The sequence below is a fragment of the Podarcis cretensis genome (genome assembly GCF_951804945.1).
Source record: "Podarcis cretensis genome assembly, chromosome: 12".
In the NCBI taxonomy this organism is placed as follows: Eukaryota; Metazoa; Chordata; class Lepidosauria; order Squamata; family Lacertidae; genus Podarcis; species Podarcis cretensis.
The window spans coordinates 57653417-57677605 of record NC_137181.1 but is presented as its reverse complement, the minus strand read 5'-3'; the positions used below and the strand labels follow the sequence as shown (position 1 = coordinate 57677605).

The following is a 24189-nucleotide window of genomic DNA, read 5'->3' as shown; positions in this document are numbered from 1 at the left end:
ATGTCACAGCCCTGGAATGCCTATGGGAAATTATCTTCTAGTTCTGTTTCAGCAAGCTTGTGGTTTTTAAAACACAGCAGTCCTCTAGATCTGTGGTCTTCAGTTTGAAGGTGCTGGGAATATGAAAGCTGCACCTGGAACTGCACCCTTAAGAGTTGTGTCAAAGAGGAAATTCCAGCAGGTATTATTTGTCATGCAAGTCAGCATCCAGTACAAAATAATAATAGCTGGCACTTTTATGCTGGGAATATTTCTGAAAGTTGAAGGAAAGAAGGTACTGGGAGTGGTTTGGAAAATTTTGTTGGATTTAGGGTAGATCCCAAGGGAGATGAATCAGGAGAGCAGTACCAGTAGCTAACTGGGAGGTCTCCCACCAGTGGAGAGCCCAGCTTCAGTTCACTGCAAACTAGAGAACGTGCACTTTTCAGTTAATAGAATTGGCTGCCAAAGAGGAAGCAGCTTACCAGAGCTTGGCTATAGAGGAAATTGGATATTACTAACATATGTGGGGGAACGTGGGTGGCGCTGTGGGTAAAAGCCTCAGCGCCTAGGACTTGCCGATCGAAAGGTCGGCGGTTCGAATCCCCGCGGCGGGGTGCGCTCCCGTTGCTCGGTCCCAGCGCCTGCCAACCTAGCAGTTTGAAAGCACCCCTGGGTGCAAGTAGATAAATAGGGACCGCTTACTAGCGGGAAGGTAAACGGCGTTCCGTGTGCTGCGCTGGCTCGCCAGAGCAGCTTCGTCACGCTGGCCATGTGACCCGGAAGTGTCTCCGGACAGCGCTGGCTCCCGGCCTCTAGAGTGAGATGAGCGCAAAACCCTAGAGTCTGTCAAGACTGGCCCGTACGGGCAGGGGTACCTTTACCTTTACCCTAACATATGTGGGGAGCATTTGGAAAGCATCATGCCAGAAGAAAGTGCTTTTGCCAAGGTTGGCGCTAAGGGCTGGCACAAATGGGCATATGTTAAGGGCCTCCTGACAAGACCCCTGGTCATGTTCTTCTTCTACCATTTGCAACCTACTTGTTCACAGACCTTTCTCTTCTAGTCCAGACAGAGCAGTAGACTAAGGATGTTGCTGTCTGCTTCCTCATTGGCTCTTTGGTACTACCTGTTATGTACTGAAGTTCTCACCCTGGGCCAGCAGGGGGATACTGTAGATAGTTTTCACTCAGGTCCACATATGCAAATAAGGAATTGAAAGTGACATTCAGTGATTGGGTAGTTACAGAAAGTTGTTACTGTTGCTTTGTAGTTGAGCTCTATATAAGCAGGTTGGCTGAACCCTTCATAGAATCATAGAATCATAGAGTTGGAAGAGACCACTTCAGTTCAGTTCTGTTCTGGCCTGTGAATAAACAAGAGCTGTTTGAAGAATCACTGTGTTTTCTGATATGTTCACCCACAACTTAACACCACCAGCTCACCAGACAGTAATGAAGAAGAGAAAAATGGCGGTGAGGAACATGATTTGTTGCAAGAGGGAGAGCTGTGAAGGGTGCCTTGCCCAAGGACCCTCCAAAACCTGGACATGGCACTGGCACCTGAAGGTGTTTCAACCTGATCCTGTAACCCCTAGGACTGAAGACTGGCAGCACCTCACTTTACAGCTCTTGAAAAAGGACTCTTTCGGCAACTGACACCTTCTGCATCAATGGCTACCTTCTGCTCTTCTTATTAATTAGATATTTATTACAAAATTATGGCCTTTTGCACAGTGATGGTGTGGAAGATCGGGTTGCCATACGTCCGGGAAAACCTGGACATGTCCTCTTTTGGGAGGCCAACATTCTTTTTTTTTTTTTTTGTTTAATAATTTTTATTAATTTTCCATTAAAAGTATCCAATCAATAACAAATCAAATCAAATCATAATCCAATTCAAGAAAAAAAGAAGACGACTAAATTACAATCCAAATTATTAATTAATAAATTTCAAACAGAATTCCCATACTTCTGCTTTCTTCTTGTTGTGCTCATATTTTCCACATTCTTATTATTCTTATTATTATTATTCATCTGTCAATGTTTTGGGGGTGCCAACATTCCAATCCAGGCAGATTTTTACATTTTAAAGGAAATGTCTGGGTTTTTTGGGCTTAGGCGGTTCAGGCTCAGGCTGTTCCGCACACCATGCATGCCTCTTTCGCCAGCTCAGGCTGCCCTCTTTTTTGCTCTTCATGATATGGTTCTTCATGCTTTGCTGTGAACCACTTTGAACGTAGCATATATTGAAGGACTGAAATCACTGAAGAAGAGGGTTGGTCCCTCTATACCACTGGTTTTCTAAGTGTGTGGTGTCTCACACTAGTGTGAGAGGTGAGGATGGCAAGTGTGGCAGAAAGATTCAAGGACAATCAAAGAAACATTTAAACATTTCAGTGTAGTGTTGTACCAAAATGTGTGGTCCTCCTTTTGTAGAATATGGACAGATATATTTTCCAAATGAGAGCAAGAACATCAAGTGATACTGAGGACAATCCAAGATGTGATCCAGAATCACTGTTCAAACACTTATAATTATATTTTGGGACTATTCATGTTCTTACGTAGCTGCATTGTTTTATACTTTCTGGGTGTCCTATGATCATAAAATAAAGTAGTTGTGTTCTAGGTGCAGTTTCCTTTTGTTTTCCTTTTTTCATAATATTTTATTGAGCTTTCCAAATTAATAATCCAATAAGAACTACATTTTGTTGTTGTTGTTGTTGTTTAGTCGTTTAATTGTGTCCGACTCTTCGTGACCCCATGGACCAGAGAACGCCAGGCACTCCTGTCCTCCACTGCCCCCCGCAGCTTGGTCAGACTCACGCTGGTAACCTCGAAAACACTATCCAACCATCTCGTCCTCTGTCGCCCCCTTCTCCTTGTGCCCTCCATCTTTCCCAACATCAGGGTCTTCTCCAGGGAGTCTTCTCTTCTCATGAGGTGGCCAAAGTACTGGAGCCTCAGCTTCACAATCTGTCCTTCCAGTGAGCACTCAGGACTGATTTCCTTAAGAATGGAGAGGTTTGATATTCTTGCAGTCCATTGGACTCTCAAGAGTCTCCTCCAGCACCATAATTCAAAAGCATCCATTCTTCGGCGATCAGCCTTCTTTATGGTCCAGCTCTCACTTCCATACATCACTACTGGGAAAACCATAGCTTTAACTATACGGACCTTTGTTGGCAAGGTGATGTCTCTACTTCTCAAGATGCTGTCTAGGCCTGTCATTGCCCTTCTCCCAAGAAGCAGGCGTCTTTTAATTTCGTGGCTGCTGTCACCATCTGCAGTGATATTCTGAATTACAATACATTAAAAAGGGCAGAATATATTGCCAAATTATATATCTTTGGGTGACTTCCCATGCTCTGAATTTCACGGAGTGCTAATCTGTTTCCTTTTGTTTTCCAACATATTTCTTAATTTAAAAAATGGTGTGGTGCGAACAAATCTTCCTTCTGAAAGTATAACCCAGGGGGAAAAGTTTGAGAACCACTACTCTGTACTGAAACCAGCTGTATAGACCAGCAGAGCCAGCATCGTACTGTCTGGATATAGTTGAGCTCTCAGCTTCCATCACCCCCAGCCAGAATGGCCAGGGGTCAAGGATGCTATGTTTTGCTGGAACATGGCTGTTACTATTTAAAAGCCTCTTAAGTACATCAGAACCACGCAAGATTTCTTTTTAAAAATTAATAATAATACTCCATCTGATGGGAAGCATTCTAAGGACTGTACTGCAAAGGGTGAACATGAGATGTGTGTGACATTGATAGACTTTCTTCCAAGGTTGAACCTTAGTATAATGAGAATCTGATCTGCTGATAAGATAGTAGCATGAGCTAGATTCCTGCACAGGTAGAGATATCATTTTATTCCTGCAAAGCTTCTAGTGACCAAGATAGACAGGTGATACCAGAAACATTTGCTGTTTATAGATCCTGTCCTTTTGTGACTCGTGATAAGTTTATCTATCCAAAATGCATACCTGAGTATTGTTGAATTCAAAGCTGACACGGCATGAAATTGCTTTTAGTACTTTGCCCAACCCAAGCTTGGCAGTGCAAGATCTTGCAGAATCCTCATCCTTGTGAAACTCTTTCTACATTTTTCTCCTCAAGCCCAAAGTCCCTTGAAAGCCATCATGGTAGGAAAGTGAGTTTTCAGGGTGAAGGGTGGGCTGAAAGGACTAAGAGGACTATGTTGGAACCAGGCTTACTGACGCATGACGCCTGAATTGCTCAAACACTACATTCCCTCATGTGTGTCTATATTATGTGAGAGCCTTTTCCAGAGGAAGTCACATATGAAACTTGAATGTGAGGTCTGCATGCCAGATTTGAGCTGCCCCATAGATTTGGCCAGGGTTCCTTAGGCAGATTTGGTCAACGTTTTTGACTGGGTCTGTGGGCTATTCTCTGATGAATGCCATCTCCTATGGCTGGCTGGGCATGTAGGAAGCCACTCTGTGGAGTATGTAATGTAGTTTTGGATTTTGGCAACTTTCTCTGCTTTGGGCATGAGGGTCCCTGACTAGGCATTCAAAAAATGAGCGAAGCCTCGTTCCTGTCATGGCCTGTGTTGTTGTTGTTGTTTAGTCGTTTAGTCATGTCTGTCTCTTCATGACTCCATGGACCAGAGCACGCCAGGCACCCCTGTCTTCCACTGCCTCCCACAATTTGGTCAAACTCATGCTGGTAGCTTCGAGAACACCGTCCAACCATCTCATCCTCTGTCATCCCCTTCTCCTTGTGCCCTCCATCTTCCCCAACATCAGGGTCTTTTCCAGGGAGTCTTCTCTTCTCATGAGGTAGCCAAAGTATTGGAGCCTCAGCTTCAGGATCTTTCCTTCCAGTGAGCACTCAGGGTTGATTTCCTTCAGAATGGATAGGTTTGATCTTCTTGCAGTCCATGGGACTCTCAAGAGTCTCCTCCAGCACCATAATTCAAAAGCATCAATTCTCTGGCGATCAGCCTTCTTTATGGTCCAGCTCTCTTTATGGTCCAGCTCTCTCCCAGTCATGGCCTGTAGTGGGGTTTAAACTGGCCTCCTGCTTCCTACACACCTGTTACACAGCGAAGTAATAGAAAGTGCTCCTGTAAGAGATGGTATTGTGGCTTCTTCCTTTGTCGGCTCTCCCTGTCCTTCCCTTTCCATACCTGGAAAAAGCCTCCTTTGATCTTGGTAAGTTCATGGCTGCAGTACCTTTATTTAGGTACCTTCAACTGGCAATATGGGGTCGTAGCCACATCAACAATGGATCGCAATAACAACACACTCAAATAGATGGTGAAAATTTAAGAAAGGTGTTCCCAAATGCATGTTAGGGTTAATGCTGGATCCAAGGTTGGAAACGGGTGACATAAAGGGAATCAAACTATGTTTGTGGGGATGTCTGAAGACTTGTGTTTGTGGGCTCCTTCTCCTTGTAGCTCATGCAGTTGGGCCTCACTGAAGATAGTGGCCTTGCTTCTGTGTAAATAGCCATAGGATTGTGCTGCTAGTCAATGCATATTGGACTGTTTAAATAATCCTTCATTAACCACTAAGGGGAACAGTTCCTACAGCATTCCCGTGTGGTTGTTATTGATGTATTTGACTATAAATTAAAATTCAGGGGTGGGTGGGGGGAAATGTATTTCAGTATCAAGGATAGACTTGAATTATTATTTTTTTAAGGCCAAGGCTCTAGAGTGCCTTTACGACAAATAACTAGAATATTTTTTTAATAACTCTCAAATAGTGCAACCATTTATATTGCTATATAATTGCATTATGCTCAGACTCAAACTCAACAGAGTTTTAAACTAATGAGCTGGGAATAGTTTCTGCTGCTGATGTTGCTTCCAGCTAAATAGAAAACCGTCTATTACATATAATGAAAACAGGCTTGAACCTCTTCTAATGTGTAAACTACGAGTGCAAACTGTCAAACTAGTACCGGCATTTGGGAGGGGAACAAAGATATTTCCGAGAATCACTTGCCTCTAATTCATGTAATATGAACTATTTTGGCAAAGATGGAAAATATTAATTTTTTTCCCATAGGATTGTTGGATTTTCTATGTTATGGGTGGAATTCAGTGCTGCGCTACAATGAACAATTCTTCTGCACAAAAACTGCAGCTTGCCAGGGGAACAATTGCCTTCTCTCCTCCCATGTGATGTTCTTGGGGGTTCTCCTTACACACACACCCCAAGCCTATTGTGAAGAAGAAGTATCTGAAGAAGTGTGCATGCACACGAAAGCTTATACCCAGAACAAACTTAGTTGGTCTCTAAGGTGCTACTGGACAATTTTTTTATTTATTCCCGAGCCAATTGTGAGGAGACGGGGGCACAAAGAGGGGAGTGGAGTGGGGAAAGCCCCCATTGCGAAGTTTTTATGGAGGGGCTTCCACTGATAGGACTTGCTAGCTGAATTCCACCTCATGTCTTTGAGGAACCACCCTGCAGGAAACAAAACAAGCTCTGATAGAAGCAATACTTCAGCACAGCAGCTTTCTGAATGCTGACTTGTTCGTCATGGGCAAACTTTTTATGAATGAAAAGGTTAATTTGAGTGAATGTGAACTGAACGAATTCATTTTGCAAAAGGACAAACTTGAACTGGTCCCTGATTGGACAGAATGAACTAGAACTAGTTTATTTCAAAACAAAATTTCCAAACAACAACTGTTCTTCCCTAAGGTCAAGTTCTGGATATTCCTAAAGAGTTGTCAGGAACAAGATAAGGAAGCCTGGTGGGTCCTTAACCCTCACCTTTATTTTTTATGGTTTAAAAACTACACAGCCTAACTTAGAACAATAGAATGCCTAAATATTTTTAGACTATATCCAAATTTATAGCATCAAAAACAAAATGGGAAGTTTGCATTTTTAAACAAACTGTGCAACATGTACTGAAACATAGATTGCAAGACTGCACATTTATACTAATATTAAAATACTGAGAAAGTTGCTCATTAGGATATAGTTGATGGGCCCTTAACACAAGTCAGTTGTGCACAAAAGGCTAACATGTGTCTTCAGAACAAAGGCAAAGGCCGTTGCTCTGTGAATCTTTGTGCTGTATCATTAGTAGTGATTAATAATCACAGGCTATGGAAGGAAGGCATGCATTCTTACCTGTGTTTTATGGAAGCCTGTGAAAGCATATATTTGCCTGTGTGCTATAAAAAGAATTGGAGGCTTGGAAACTTATCTATACTTCCAGGCACATACCCAGCTTCAAAAGTAAAAAGATCATCAAAATGTTATGGATCAGATTCCACCTTTCAAAGCCAAACATCAAAGGCACACAGCCAGCCATGTAGAAGGCAAAAGGAACTCTTTGACCAGAGAAAGGAAAATATCTAGTTTTTCCCCATGGAGAGGACAGTGTTTTGGGTTTTGGGTGTTAAGCTGGGTGCCAGACCCCTCTAATCCTTGGATCCAGCAAATGTTAGGATTTTATCAAGGCTTCTAATTCTTGGAATAACCAGGCTAGCCTCCTGGTGAGGTGGTAGAAGGTGATGAGCCATTAAGAGGGGGTTAAGGGGCTCAGTTAGGGACGCAGGTGGCGCTGTGGGTTAAAGCCTCAGTGCCTAGGACTTGCCGATCGAAAGGTTGGCGGTTCGAATCCCTGCGGCGGGGTGCGCTCCCGCTGCTCGGTCCCAGCGCCTGCCAACCTAGCAGTTCGAAAGCACCTCCGGGTGCAAGTAGATAAATAGGGACCGCTTACCAGCGGGAAGGTAAACGGCGTTTCCGTGTGCGGCTCCGGCTCGCCAGAGCAGCGATGTCACGCTGGCCACGTGACCCGGAAAGTGTCTCCGGACAGCGCTGGCCCCTGGCCTCTTAAGTGAGATGGGCGCACAACCCCAGAGTCTGTCAAGACTGGCCCTTACGGGCAGGGGTACCTTTACCTTTACCTTTAAGGGGCTCAGTTAGTGATGTATGGAAGTGAAAGCTGGACCATAAAGAAGACTGATCACCGAAGAATTGATGCTCTTGAATTATGGTGCTAGAGGAGACCCTTGAGAGTCCCATGGACTGCAAGAAGATCAAACCTATCCATTCTTAAGGAAATCAGCCCTGAGTGCTCACTGGAAGGACAGATCGTGAAGCTGAGGCTCCAATACTTTGGCCACCTCATGAGAAGAGAAGACTCCCTGGAAAAGACCCTGATGTTGGGAAAGATGGAGGGCACAAGGAGAAGGGGACGACAGAGGACGAGATGGTTGGACGGTGTTCTCAAAGCTACAAACCTGAGTTTGACCAAACTGCGGGAGGCCGTGGAAGACAGGAGTGCCTGGCGTGCTCTGGTCCAGGGGGTCACGAAGAGTCAGACATGACTAAATGACTAAACAACAACAAGGGGCTCAGTGTGAGACAGCAATTGGGTGAAGCCCCCTCCCTCAACAGAAAAAGCCAGAGTTCAGAGATGTGAGGAGCAGTGATGTGACATAGGAAGGAAAGCAGCAAGCTGGAGAGAGAAAGGCAGAACCATGTCTGAGAGCAATGTTTGATTTCTGTTTGATTCCCAAGCTGTGGCTATGGGTGAAACCCCTTTTGGGGTGTGAATGCTGTGAACCTCTCCACTGTAGACTCAGGTTGCATATAAAGACTTCACAGTCTCTGCTGTACCTCATTCCCAAAAGAAAACATGAACCCTGATTAAGTACATGGAACCCCTCGCAGCGCTCAGAGACTGGGGTGGCCTGCAACTGGGTCTCTTTCCCCCCGCAACCAGAGCTCACCAGAGCTCAGCTATGGCACCTCTCAAGTGGGCGCCTTTGCCATTCTAAGAGAACAAGGGAGAAGCTCATTGTCAGCCCTGGCACCCTTTTTTTCTAGAAAAATAGCACTGCGTCCAACAATATGTATGGTGCCAAGTCTTCTTGCTTTCATGAGACACACACTTTGCAATGTTTCTGAGAGCAGCGGTTCAGATGATGGTCTGGGGTGGTGTTGCTTGCAATGGAGTATTTTTGTTATTTAGGCATTTTAATCTTTTCTTTACCTCATTCAGACAACACTATCCTTCACCTCACGTTTCCTCTGCTACTGCTATTGGCGTGTTAATTGTATAATACTTGGGGATCTGGAAGCAAAGTCATTGAGTGAGTGCTCTAATTCCTTGGACTTCCAGAGCCTTTTTTCCCTTACTATTTTATTTTTTTGAACAGCAGACATGTTATCTCACAATCCCTTTTTGATAATCCACTCAGTTTCAAATGAGAGATACAGTTCCAAAGCTAGCTACACAGTACATCCCCGACAATACATTAAAAACCTGTCCATTTTATTATTTGATACACAGTGCATACACAGACACGGATGTAGCTACCAGGTGTTACATTGCTGTGTTTTGCAAATGCTGAGTTAAATATTTAAAAATCCATGAAGCAGCGTGGTAGTTTTATTTTGAACACAGGTGCTGTTGAATGCTTGGAACCTAAAGTGTATGCAGTAAAACCAGTCAGTATATGTTCTTAGGATTGTGGCTTTAGAGCTGTTAGAAGAGAGGTGGCAACCCTTTGGCCCTTGACATGTTGGACTTGAGCTCTCATCAGCTCTAGTCCACATGGCCACAGGTTGGCTCCCACCTCTCAAGTTGGAATATAAGAAGTTGCCTTGTTCTGAGTCACACTCTTGGTCCATGCAGCTCAGTACAGTGGGACCTTGGTTTATGAACAGCCCTGTTAACAAACTATTCAGTTTACGAACTCCGCAAAACCGGAAGTAGTGTCTCGGTTTGCGAACTTTACCTCAGTCTGAGAATGGAAGCCAAACGGTGGAAGGGCACCTGTGGCGGGAGGCCTCATTAGGGAAAGAGCACCTCGGTTTAAGAATGGTTTCAGTTTAAGAATGGACTTCTGGAATGGATTAAGTTCATAAACCGAGGTACCAGTATACTGTCAACAAAGCAGCTCTGCAGTTTCAGACAGGTATCCTTCTTAGCCATACCTGGGCTTGCCCAGCTCATCAGCTAGAGAGACAGAGATGGATGTTGACCCAGGTAGAAAGAGCAACTGAAGTTGCTTTTTAAAAAAAACAACATGGAAAATAAATAAAGATACAATTAGCACGATTGATTTGGATTAGTCAAGGTCTGGAGTATTTTTTTAAAAAAAATAATATTTATTAAAGTTTCAAAAAAAGTTACAAGAATAAGAAAAAAAAGAAAAAGAAGCAAGAAAATACAAAATACAGAAAAATAAAAACAAATCAAAAAACAAATCAACCTTTCCATGCCTTGTCTTTCATTTACTTGTTTCCCTGACCTCCTCACACCTCCCTTTTTTGTATTCTAGTTCAGTTAGTTATTTCAGCAAATCCTTTCCATTTTTGCTTTTATCTTAATCATTTATCTTAATATATTATAACTTTACATTCTCACCTATTAACAATCCATTTCTACATACTCCTTTGTAACATTACTGCTAAAACCACAAAACTTCATTCCAACATCCTTCTAACATTCCCAAGGTCTGGAGTATTAATAGGTTTGAAACTGAGTGGAAATCTTTGAAATGTCCAGTAATATTATGCACCTGCTCTTTTGTGTGTTTCTCTTTTGTGTTTGGATTGCATAGTTTATTTATATCGATGTTTTATTAAAATCTGAAGTATATTTTTAAAATCAGCTCAATAATAAAACAACAACAACTGCAGCCATTTGGCACAGATGGAACGTGACACTTGCTCGTGGGATTTAATGCACATTATCTTCTGCTTGTGTGTGTGGTTAAATAATCAATTTCTGCTTGACCTGGATAAGGTTTGGAGAGGAAATCCATAAGCAAATATTGTCTTGTGGGCTAACGGAGCTAACAGCATGTAAATGCTTTCCCAGAGCTTCTACAGCAATGATAAATCACCAGTCCCTTAATTTTTCTTTAAAAAGCAACAACGTGTTCTGTACTTAACAAACTCACAGAATAAAACAGGCATACACTTGAATGTTCCTATCTTCACCTGAGAAATGTTGGAGGGTATGTTAATGTCAGGATTCAAACTGTGGGCTCAGGTGTTGCTTTGTTATAGTGGAGGCTGAAAACTGCTTCCCATCCCCCAGTGTTTGAGGCAGCAGTAGCAGTAGTAGTAGTAGTAGTAGTACAGTGGTACCTCGGGTTACATACGCTTCAGGATACAGACGCTTCAGGTTACAGACTCCGCTAACCCAGAAATAGTACCTCGGGTTAAGAACTTTGCTTCAGGATGAGAACAGAAATCGCGCGGCAGCAGCGGGAGGCCCCATTAGCTAAAGTGGTGCTTCAGGTTAAGAACAGTTTCAGGTTAAGAACGGACCTCCGGAACGAATTAAGTACTTAACCCGAGATACCACTGTAGTAGTGAGCATGCTGTTAGCTTTTGAAGGTGCTCATTATTAGTACTGTAGGATGTTGATATTGTGCATCAGCCTTCACTAACTTGGTGCCCTCCATATGTTTTGGACTACTGCTGCTGCGTCATGCTGGTCATACGACGGGCGCCATATTGGAAAAGGCTGGTGTACATCAGCAAATGTTTCTATTTTATCTAAGCTACTTTATTGGATCGCCTATCAACTGTTGAGGCCATTATTAAATGCAGTAATATCCAGCTTACACCTGACTGTGAGTTCTTTACAGTACTAGTACAGTGGTACCTCGGGTTAAGTACTTAATTAGTTCTGGAGGTCCGTTCTTAACCTGAAACTGTTCTTAACCTGAAGCACCACTTTAGCTAATGGGGCCTCCTGCTGCTGCTGCCGTGCCGCCGGAGCACGATTTCTGTTCTCATCCTGAAGCAAAGTTCTTAACCTGAGGTACTATTTCTGGGTTAGCAGAGTCTGTAACCTGAAGCGTCTGTAACCTGAAGCGTATGTAACCCGAGGTACCACTGTATCTCAAGAGCTGCTAGAGCTGCGATAGCATGCAAAGAGCTACTGGTTCTCATTGACTCAAACACCGTAAGCAGAGCTGCTGATTCACACATGCATGTTCTCTTTCAATTACTGCAGTAACAAGTGGCAGTTTTGTGTGTTTGTCTGAGCCATCAAAGGAAAAATGCCGCAGGCAGAATTTTGGAATGAGATGCTTTCCTGTGGAGTCCAGTGGCGTAGCGTGGGTTGTCAGCACCCGGGGCAAGGCCAGTAATTTGTGCCCCCTAACCCGTGGATTTGCGCCCCCTAACCCTAACCCCCAGATGTTGCGCCCGGTGCGGCCGCCCCCCCCTGCACCCCCCACGCTACGCCACTGGTGGAGTCTGATTACACATTCAGCTGCAAGGCAGCAAAATGTAGGTGTGTATTAGAAATGGCTTCCAATCTGTCATGTTATCAAAAAGAGTGTTATAGAGAAGAACTGGAAGGAGGAAAATTGTGCAAATTGATGGTGATTTGGCTGTATGCTTATTTTGGGTGGCATCTAATGCTCTTCTTGGGAAGCCAGTAAGTTCAGTGTAACCTCTCCCCTCGCATAAACTGCTTGATCACCACAAATTAAAAGATTTAGCCTGTGCTTAATAGGATTTCACACCCTCAGGTTCCTGAGTTTCCCTGTCTTTGACTGAAGAATACCATATTTTTTGCTCTATAAGACTCACTTTTTCCCTCCTAAAAAGTAAGGGGAAATGTGTGTGCGTCTTATGGAGCGAATACAGGCTGCGCAGCTATCACAGAAGCCAGAACAGCAAGAGGGATCACTGCTTTCGCTGCACAGCGATCCCTCTTGTTGTTCTGGCTTCTGAGAGTCAGAATATTTTTTTTCTTGTTTTCCTCCTCCAAAAACTAGGTGCGTCTTGTGGTCTGGTGCGTCTTATAGAGCGAAAAATACGGTAATTCCTGCTTCATTTTTTATATTATTCAAGCAGGCCATTTTTGAAGGAATACAGGTAGCAACATTCCCTCAGGCGTTTGGCAGTGTGCATTTGAATTTCATGAAGTATTAATGCAGCAGCATCTTGGCAGACCTCCCAGCCTTTGGTTCAGGCGTGACTGCAGTAACAATTAAAAGCAGAGGTGTGACGAGGGGCAGAACCAGAATCCTGATTCCAAGGGGCCGTTTGTTCTATGCAGCTAGGAAAGGAGTGGAAACCGCAGGTCACAGCTAAAATTCTACCCCCAAACAAACAAAATTCCAAACAGCTGAAATCTCCCCATACAATATTGGGGATTGCTTCACTTCAGTGGGAAGAGAATTGGATATAGTTGTGGAAGAGGAGCCAATAGATATTTGGGAGTAAAAATAACAAGTAAAATAAGAGACCTGAACAAAAATAATTGCAGAGTCTCTGTGCCATGAATTTAGTGATCTGCTCCTGTAATGGGAAAACTACTTTTGTCTTTGCTAAACAGGGTGTCCACAGTAAAATGGCATTGTACATCTTTCCCTGGTCACTTATATCTGTGGATAAAGATCTGCTGGTGGTGGCACATCTCTCTGCAATGCAACATGCTGTGGCTCATACATACACTAGAGTAACCAGCTCTGGTACTTTGTGGCACTTTGTTGTTTAGTTGTGTCCGACTCTTTGTGACCCCCTGGACCAGAGCACACCAGGCACTCCTGTCTTCCACTGCCTCCCGCAGTTTGGTCAAACTCATGTTCGTAGCTTCGAGAACACTGTCCAACCATCTCGTACTCTGTCGTCCCCTTCTCCTTGTGCCCTCCATCTTTCCCAGCATCAGGGTCTTTTCCAGGGAGTCTTCTCTTCTCATCAGGTGGCCAAAGTATTGGAGCCTCAGCTTCAGGATCTGTCCTTTTAGCAAGCACTCAGGGCTGATTTCCTTAAGAATGGAGAGGTTTGATCTTTTTGCAGTCCATGGGACTCTCAAGAGTCTCCTCCAGCATCATAATTCAAAAGCATCAATTCTTAAGCCATCAGCCTTCTTTATGGTCCAGCTCTCACTTCCATACATCACTACTGGGAAAACCATAGCTTTTACTATACAGACCTTTGTTGGCAAGGTGATGTCTCTGCTTTTTAAGATGCTGTCCAGGTTTGTCACTGCTTTCCTCCCAAGAAGCAGGCGTCTTTTAATTTCGTGACTGCTGTCACCATCTGCAATGATCAAGGAGCCCAAGAAAGTAAAATCTCTCACTGTCTCCATTTCTTTCCCTTCTATTTGCCAGGTGGTGATGGGACCAGTGGCCATGATCTTAGGTTTTTTTTTTATGTTGAGCTTCAGACCATATTTTGCGCTCTCCTCTTTCACCTTCATTAAAAGGTTCTTTAATTCCTTCTCACTTTCTGACATCAAGGTTGTGTCATCTGCATATCTGAGGTTGTTGATATTTCTTCTGGCAATCTTAATTCCAGTTTGGAATTCATCCAGCCCAGCCTTTCGCATGATGAATTCTGCATATAAATTGGCACTAGTTCTCGGCAATTTTATCATTTTTCCTGATGTTTTCCCTCTTACTCACCTTTATCCAGCTAATAGACTCTGTTATTAATTCTACTTCAGGTAGGAACACTGTTTTTTTTTAGCATCTGGACAATGCCACCCATATACAAGCTTATGTTTTCAATATTTTTACAGATGTTTTGCCCCATTTTCTCCTATTCCCTTTTCCTTTTGAATTTCATTTTTATTCAGTTTCATTTTCACTTATTGTTTCATTTTCTTTTTCCTTTTGAATTTCATTTTCCCTTTTCTGCTTTTCTTTTAATTTGCCGGGCATTCTAAATCTAAAATAAATAACAAAACTAACAAACCAACTTCATCTACCTTTGGGTAGGTCAATAATTTTAAAGAAATTATTGCTTTTGTCTATAGACCATTAAGAATTTAAAAGGTTCAAGTGTTTCAAAATAGAAAAGAAAAGAAAGGCCATTCAAAAATGTCAACGGCTTTTTCTTTATCTATAATGTCAGCAAGATGTCCTTTAAAGTTTTGGATTTATATTCTATGATGATATGTTATATTTTCCTATGTTGTTGCTCATTTTTCTCTTCCATTAAAACCCTGTTTGATCTTAATGTGTATATTTATATACAATACTATTTAACATCCTTGCTAAGATACTGGTAAATATTTTTAGTCATCCTTTAAAAGTGATAGACTTGTATAAAAAGATAGCAATACCAGATCTTTACCTTTTTTAAAGGAATCACTACAGTTATGCTTCTTGCCTTGATTATGCCAACCTATTTTCCATCAGGATATTGCTTTTTAATGGGGGGTTTGAATAGGTTTTATTTATAGTAAGTTTGAAAGGGTTTTATCATACTATAATATTAAACACTCAGGACCTGGGCCTTTGTTCTCCTCTTAAAGATTTTATGGATTCCAATATGTATTTATTTCAAATGGGTTTATCCAGTAATTAGAATTTGAAGACTCAAACAAATTATACCAACCAATTTACTTCAGTAAACACAAGATCTTTCAGTGAGGGAATAAGCAGAGGAATTGCAGATCATTTGAAGAAAAAACAACAGATGGAACAAATTCTCCCAATAATGAGGGGAAATGATACAGCTAAATCTCTTTATATCAGCACCTTTTAAAAATATAGTATTCTAAGTTATATAAGTCAAACAACCCAGATAAAGAAGAAATAGTGAAGTTATATGTGAAATAAATAACAGAAATATTTGAATTCTTGCAATGCTGAAAAGTGGATTTGCCAAGTCTCTTTTGGACTATCAGATTTTTTTTTAGAAAATGTGATAACATTGGCACCCTGAAGTTTTTAATACTTACACACACACACACACACCCTTTCCTGATGATCATTGTGAACTGGAATCTCTGATAGCTATCAGCAGAGCAGATTCATTGGCAATTACTTTGTTAATGAGCTGCTAAAAACATACATAGTAATATGAAAAGCCCAACTGAACATATGGTTTCACTAGAGCAGTATTCTATTTTACTATTTTCCCAAAGATATGAAAAGAGGTGAGTTTTGTTAGTGGCCCTGTTCTCTTTCCTCCCCCTCCCCAAAATATAGGACAGGATGGACTTGGATTGGATTGTTTGATATTTTGCTGTGGCTTTTTCATTTATATCAAACTGTGGACTTTCTAATTCAAGTGTTAACTATGGATATTTTTCCCTCTTGTACAATGAAAAAAACCATGTTTGGGTCCGTCAAATTTATATTCTAAACAGACTTGTGTGGAAGGATTGCTTGTAGGAAAAATATATGCAATTCAATTTAGTACATCTCAAAACAACATTGGCAATGATTTGGATTAAGACTGGCAGAACTTTTAGAAGGCCCAGAGAGCAAAATAATCAATGAATTTAGAGAGAATCTGATTGCATCCAGTGTGAGCAGCCTAATTCGGAGTAACTAGCAGGGCTCTCAAGTCTGTGAGAGGGTATAACATTGTCCAGCAACACAGTGCTATTAACAATCCAACTTTTGTGCTGGGTGGGTTTCATGCACAACAGCTCTAAGCTTATAGAACAATGGTAGTCAGGAGTGATTCTAAAGGTAAAGGGACCCCTGACCATTAGGTTCAGTCGTGGCTGACTCTGAGGTTGCGGCACTCATCTCGCTTTATTGGCCGAGGGAGCCGGCGTACAGCTTCCGGGTCATGTGGCCAGCATGACTAAGCCGCTTCTGGTGAACCAGAGCAGCACATGGAAACGCCGTTTACCTTCCCGCCGGAGCGGTACCTATTTATCTACTTGCACTTTGATGTGCTTTCGAACTGCTAGGTTGGCAGGAGCAGGGACTGAGCAACGGGAGCTCACTCCATCACAGGGATTCGAACCACCGACCTTCTGATCAGCAAGTCCTAGGCTCTGTGGTTTAACCCACAGCGCCACCCACGTCCCAGGAGGTATTCTAGTAGGTGCTTAAAGGTTAAAACAGAAGGCACCTGCCTGAATCTCTGTTGGCAGAGCATCCAGTAGGAACCTTCAGACTAGGATGGGATTATGTTCATACTCTTTAACGAAAGCACTTCAAACCCAAAAGGGTGACTTGTTTGCCACCAATTGTCCATTGTTTAGAAACCCCATCCTTTGCTGGCTCTTAGGGAGGTCTTTTTACTGTCCTGTCTTGCCTGATATGTCTTCTCCTATCCTTTAGCCTTTCAGACTCCTCCCTCCGAGTGAATGTTGCCTCTGCTTCCACCTTTTTTTTTTTTTTGCTTTTAAATTGCTTTATTGAACTTAAAACAACAACAACACAAAATCAAAGTTATCCATAATAAAAAATGAACAACAAACAAATTATCAATATCTGTTACACTTTATCACAGTCTTCTTTTGCTTCCAATGTCTTCCTGCCAATTCCATGTAGCTTTAGATATGTATTTATCTAGCGCACTATTCATCTCTATTTTTAATAATTACTTATCAAAGATAATGTACGTTCTTATTCACTTATTCAGTGGATTACAGAAGCTATTCAAAGGCTGCCAAAGACTTCATACTGTTACAATCTTTAATGTAACTTTTAAATAGACCCCATTTATTAAAAAATACTTGATCTGCATCTCTTGATCTTGATCTCTTATTTTTCCTGATAACTTAGCCAGCTCTGCATATTCCATTATTTTTTGTTGCCACTCCGACTTTGATGGTATTTCCCCTCCTTTCCAGTTTGAGGCTATTAAAATTCTTCTGGCCACTGTCGCGTAGAAAAATAGTTTCCTTGCATTTTTTGGAATGCCAGGACCTAATATTCTGAGAAGGAAAGCCTCTGGGTTTTTTTAATATATATAAACACAACCTTAAGCATTTTTTAAAGTTCCATATATATTTCATCCCAGAATTCCTTAATTTTTTTTTGCATGTCCACCACATATGCAGCATAGATCCCACTGCTTCTCCACATCTCTAACTTTTATTTGATACATTTTTGTACATTTTGGATAATTTTAAAGGGGTCCTGTACCAACAATACTGCATTTAAAATATATATATATCTCAGTGTGTAGCAAGCAGTGAATTTCATATTAATTTTCCAGAGGTTTTCCCAATCCTTCTTTAAGATATTATAACCAAAGTCCTGTGCCCATTTTATCATGACAGATTTTACCTCCTCCTCCTTGACTTCCCATTCAAGGAGGAGTTGGTACATTTTAGAAAGCGTCTTTACTTTTGAGTTAATCAGGTTATTCTCTAGTCTAGATGCTTCTGTTGCGAATCCTTTTCTTTTGTCTACTTTGAATGTCTCATACAATTGATGATATTGGAATTGTTGCCTCTACTTCCACTTAATAACCTGAGCCAGTGCTTTCTGGGAATAATACAGGGAGCTGCCTTACACTGAATCAGACCACTGGCTCCATCTAGTTCAGCAGTGTCAACATGGACTAGCAGTGGTTTTTCAGGATTTCAAACAAGGAATCTCTCCAGCCCTACCTGGATATGCTAGGATTGAACAGCGAATCTTCTGCCATGCAAGGCAGCAGGTGCTCTTCTAATGAGCTTTGTCCCTTTCCCAGCAGAAAGTGTTTGAATCAGTGCTCCACAAAAAGTGCATAGGATTGGAAAAGCAATTTGGTCACCTTTGAAGGTTGGTGTCCTTTAGTACTTGGGTGTTGTGTCCCAACGTGTTCTTTCCTCCAGACCAATATAACGTTCTCACCTATATTCATGTATGCTGCACCCTACTGATTTCTTTTCAGTAACCGCCTGACATTGACGGAATAGCTAAGTCAGTAGAGCATGAGACACTTCATCTCAGGGTTCTCGGTTTGAGCCTCGCATTGGGCAAAAAGGTTCCTCCATTGGCAGTCCAACGCTACAATGCTATGAGTCTCTGGCTACCTAGGGAAGGAGCTTGGGCTCTGCTGCATTTATTGTTCTGAGCCCTGTTTCTGTCCAGTGAGTAAGAATCAAAGCATCAGGGGTGCCATCTATGGCGGGCCAAGGGCTCAAAACAATTCAAGGAGGGGGCAACCCCCAGTATTCTGTGGCCTGCCCACTGGGACTTCCCACAGACACGCAGACCCTGTTGGGCCTTTCTGCAGCTGTGACAAGCCCTGTCTGGCCTCCTTGCTGCTGCAGAGCTACTGCTGGATTTATACAGATTTGAAACTGAAACTCCGTGTTGTTGTTTTTTAAAAAGACACCCTTAACAAAGGGCAAGATCACATGGCTTGGTTGCCATGGGGATAATTGCTCAGTGTTCTGCGTGAGCCATGTAGATAGTAACCCAACTCCACCTTGCCGAGTTTCTGCTGACGCAGGAATTTGGAAGCTGGAGAGCAAAGGAAGTGGAATGCTCTCCTTGTCCATGTGACCTGGTTTATTTCCAGAGCCATCTTGGGGAAACTTCTGCTTGGTTGCAAACTGGGAAAATGAAAAAGGCTACTGTATAGGAACGTGGTGTTTTTTATATTTACCCTTAATGAGGAAATCCACTGAACAAAGCCTGTAATTGGAGACTCACTTCCGTGTGATCAGTGGCGTAGCGTGGGTTGTCAGCACCCGGGGCAAGGCAAGTAATTTGCACCCCCTAACCCTGGATTTGCGCCCCCTAACCCTACCCCTAACCCCCAGATGTTGCGCCCGGTGCGCCCGGCCCCCCCTGCACCCCCCACGCTACGCCACTGCGTGTGATGTTTCTGAAGGAAGAACATGTCACATCCTGATTCTGAGTTTATTCCAGATGCGCAAAACAAGGATTCCGTTTACTCGGCCTGCCCAGTAGTACGTCAAACCATTCAAAATCAAATAATAATGCTTTTATGTTGCTTCTCCGAGTGAGGCAAAGTCAGATGTTGTAACAGATGCATGGCTGCTACCAAGAGCAGCACCCCATGCCCACCCAAAGTCTGCTTTTTCTCTCCTCTGTAATGCCTAGTAATACAGAAAGCATAACATGACATTGATGGTCTGACTTTTCCCATCTCTGCTCCCACCTTATTGGCAGCTGCTTGTATATGGAGGAGTTAGCTGTGGAAATACATCGCCATTTGCACCCAGCTGCATTCTCCTTTATTTCTGCTCTTGCATCTGTTGCCAAGAGAATGAAACTTTAGTCCCAGACTGCTTGTGATCACATTAGCAGGTTGCTGCCACCCTATCCTTAATCCCATTAGACTTCACAAGGGCATCTCTTTGGCCCATGTAGCTTAACTAGGGATAACCCAGAGTTTGCTGTGGGCAGACTTAAGTGCACTTAGCCCAAACACTGAGAACACATAGAGCCTTTAAGAGCATTCATATTTTACATTGATTTAATGCAGAAATATGCTTAAATGGCATACGTTCTCATCAAATGCTGAACGGCCTTCAGCAACATGTCTAAGGCCACTTAGATGTTTAATCTGTAGTCTTCCCCATTTTCAGATTGTGACCTTAGGGAGCCACCTTATATATGAACATTTGTATATATGAACATTTGTTCATATATACCTGGCTATCTCCTTTCTCTCTCTCCCCCACCCTCTTCTCCTTCTCTTGAAGACATAAGCAACCCTAAACCAAGAAACAGTAAATAGTGGTAGCACCATTGATGAGGCCTACCGTTGGTCGGGGCAAAATGAAGTTGTGAGTCATGACCCACCAGTTGGGGACCAATGATCAAGGGTAGAGAATCTGCAGTGCTCCAAAAGTTCATTGAATCATAGAACTTTAGAGTTGGAAGGGACAACGAGATTCCAACCCCAATGTGAGGCTTCAACCCACAACCCTGAAATTGAGTCTTATGCTCTTACTGGCTGAGCTGTTGAACTCCAACTCTCATCTGCCGGTTGGGGATCAAGAATGCTGGGAACTGTAGTCAAGCAAAATCTGGAGGGAGAGGTATGACGAGAACCAGCTCGCCATCCGTAAATAATCAGTCTCACACCAAGATGGGTTGCAGAAATCTGGCCACAGCTCTCTTTTGAAGCTGCTGCTGCCCCAACCTTTATTGTGTGTCCACAAAAAGATACAAATTCAAGGAGAGAGCTTTGCCTCAGTCAGCAGATAAAAGACAATACAATACATTAGTCTCATGTTCTCACACCAGACCACGTATTTGATCATGCTATGCTTACGTGGGCCAATCATCGGGCAGCATGAGCTCTTCACGCGTTGATCATGCGCCAAGCAATGCTTTCTGCTATGAAATCATCCTTGCGATAATAAACTTTTGCCCATGCTCTTATGGACAAATGACCATATTCCCACAGAGGTATCTCTAGCCCTGGCTTAAATGGGCCTCTGTTTTGATGGAAACATGGAGTAGATAATTCTGTACCCAAATGAATCCATCATGTAGGAAACTCATGCTTTAATTTTGTGCTGCTTATGTCTATACATGCATCTCCTCAGTGCTTTCTCATGAGACCTGCAGAATAATCCATAACCACATCTCTTAACTTTCCCCAAAGGTTATCTTATTCATTAGTCTCTTCCTAGGGCAAGATCTCCATATTTTGTTAAAAGTCCCTCTTCTTCCTTCCTACCTTATTTTTTATTAATAAAGCTTTTTCATAACACTGTTTTATGTCCAATGTTACGTACTGCTAGCTCTAAACTAAGCTGAAGATGATTTCATGCCTCATTAGAAGTCAGACAATTTCAGACATATCACTTTCTCCATTACTGTGTGTTTAAAATTCCATACAAATTAGAATAATGCTGATTACTGCCATGTATAATGAACTTTAATATGTAGGAGGAGGCCTAATCAAGTCTAGGTTTTAACACCATGCGCTGAGACAGAGGTTATTGTTCCGAATCTCTCCCACACTTTGCTGCAATGGAACCTCTGGGATTGTTCATCGACAGGAAGATCTATCGCTTCATAAAAGCAGGACAAGACCTTTGCTGGCTCTGAAAGTGTTTCTAGCCGCCCACACAGAGTTACAGAAAATGGCTCTGTGATTTGTAATCTCTACTCCCCACTTGGGGTTCAGGTTTTCAAACAGCAGACTCAAGGACGTGCATTTGGGATCAGTGTTGCATTGTGGTGCGCAGCAGGCTTGAAATATAAGAATAAGAAATGTTATGAGCAAATAATGAATGGAGGGGGTTAAAGTAATGTCATTGTTCTGCCGAGATTTTGAGTGCTCTGCTCGAGGTAAGACTTTGCTATTTCCTTCTCTCTCGTAGGTGCTTCAGAAGCTGGGGAAAGCTGATGAAACGAAAGATGAACAGTTTGAAGAGTATGTTCTGAACTTCAAAAGGCAAGAGGTCAGATTCTTTGATGTTGATGATGGTTGGCTTTTATAAGCTTTTTATGTCTGTTTGCATGTAAAGTTGTAAGACAGGAGTGGGGAACTCCTGTGGCCCTTTGGATAGTTGCTGGGCTGTAACCCCCATTGCCCTTGACTGTTAGCCATGCTAGCTGGAGCTGATAAGATCTGTGATCCAGCAACATCTGGAGAGCCAGAGGTTCCCCCATCCCTGTTGTAAGGCAACATGGGAAACCCATGCTGGTGGGAATTGTAGGAGCTAAAGCTTTCAGACTTTGCTCTGTCTGTTTGTCTGTCATGGATGAAGAGGAGTTTGGATTTGATATCCCGCTTTATCACTACCCGAGGGAGTCTCAAAGCAGCTAACATTCTCCTTTGCCTTCCTCCCCCACAACAAACACTCTTTGAGGTGAGTGGGGCTGAGAGACTTCAGAGAAGTGTGACTGGCCCAAGGTCACCCAGCAGCTGCAGGTGGAGGAGCGGGGAAGCGAACCCGGTTCACCAGATTACAAGTCCACCACTCTTAACCACTACACCACCCTAGATCCTTTACCTATTTGCTATGGAATGTCTACATGTCACCCACAATGCCCTCTAAGCTTCATGGGAGATACAGACCAAGCTTCTTTGACTTCCTTGTGATCCCACATGGACTGTACCCTAAAATACAACACTCCCTGTAAGGGCTGTTAGGAGTAATCCTATGTTTCAGGGAAGCTTATCTACCCCAGACTCTCAGGGCAAAATTTCCACCACCACCCAGAGACAGGCAGAGAACTGTCGGTTGATTGCTTTTCCTTGCGGTTGCTGCTTGCCCACTTGGAGAATTAAGTGCATGGTAGCAGTATCGCTAGAAACAGCAGCTGCTCTCTGTCCTTTGACTCTGAACAGGAACGTGGAAGAGAATATGCCACCATAGGTATCAGTGTGGTGCTGAAGTTCAATATGTAAACCAAAACACAGCTCTCTGAGGACAATTGCACTTTTCTGATTTCGCAGTGCAGTTCTGCAAGCTGAATGTGTGCAAAAACGCATCCTTTTTTTTTAGTGAAAATAGCAAAAATGCATTGTATTGGGTCACATATTAGGAAAAATGCCCACAAAGATATGTACATTTTTTTTAAAGAACAAGTTGAGGTGGATAGAGCTCAAATTCTTTAAGAAATTAGTCTTACCCTCGCATAAAACACTCCCAAATCAGCAGTTCTTAAGACTGACAAGAGAAGCAATGGTAATAAATCAGGACTGTGTAGCTCAGACTGTCCCCAAGGCTTCCTCTTTTACTAGGAGACATCAAATTAAAAAATTTGACAGTTCCACTGTTTGTGTTGGATCCACTTGGGGAACATCCATTTGGGGTTCATGGAAGGGAACGGCCCATTGCCCCATAGATATGAAAGCAGAGTTAGGTCCTATCTTGGTAAATTGCAAACTAAATTGTGAATTTTTATTCTTTTATGGTGTGTTGCTGTATGCTAATGTGCCCCATTTATGTGGAATATAAACCTGTTCAACCTTCATTACTGCCATCTTAATGAACATGTGTCTGATTTCCCAGTTTACAGATGGACATCCCTCAGTGTGTGTGTGTGTGTGTGTGTTTGTGTTTGTGTTTTATTGTGCTAATGAAGTTTTTTCTTTTCATGCTGATTAAAGAGTATGCTTTTGTAGTGTAGGTAAGCTCCCCGGGCAAAATTCTGACTACAATCTGACACCTTTACAGTAGCTTCAAAGGAATAATTTAAAGGTTATCAGGCAGCCAGCAATGGGTCTGTAGGCCTTTCATAATTACACAGTATATTCAGCGTATCATGAAGAAGAGCTTTCTGACTCTAAAGGTCTCCTTAAGTACTTTTGACAAGAGCCTCTTTCTTTTGTTAATACTCCTTTGATATAGGCAGATGGAATTCATAATAGAGGTAGCTTGCAGCACATAAGAAGTTTCAGTGGATTCCCATCCCTTTCTCTGCTTTTTGCAGAAGTTGCAGTATGCACTCCCACATTTTTTCTGCATTGCTTTTTGTCAGGGCTGAGCTGGGAGCAGCTGCCAGAGTGGAGCTGGGAGCCAGGAACCAGGCGTTGTGTCAGGAGATCAAGGCAGGCACACCAGAGCCAGGGAGACCTTCGCTCTCCAGGCA

The 24189-nt window shown here is 42.6% G+C and overlaps 1 protein-coding gene across 4 annotated transcripts in view; it reads left to right on the top strand.

Moving 5' to 3' along the window:
* LOC307199627 (amphiphysin-like) overlaps positions 1 to 24189 on the top strand; it is an 88410-nt gene that overhangs the window by 20310 nt on the left and 43911 nt on the right. For all 4 annotated transcript variants that reach the window (XM_079947583.1, XM_079947586.1, XM_079947585.1 and 1 more), the window contains exon 2: positions 21969 to 22049. In XM_079947583.1, the coding sequence (XP_079803709.1) occupies positions 21969 to 22049 (81 nt within the window). The remainder of the gene's footprint in view (positions 1 to 21968; positions 22050 to 24189) is intronic.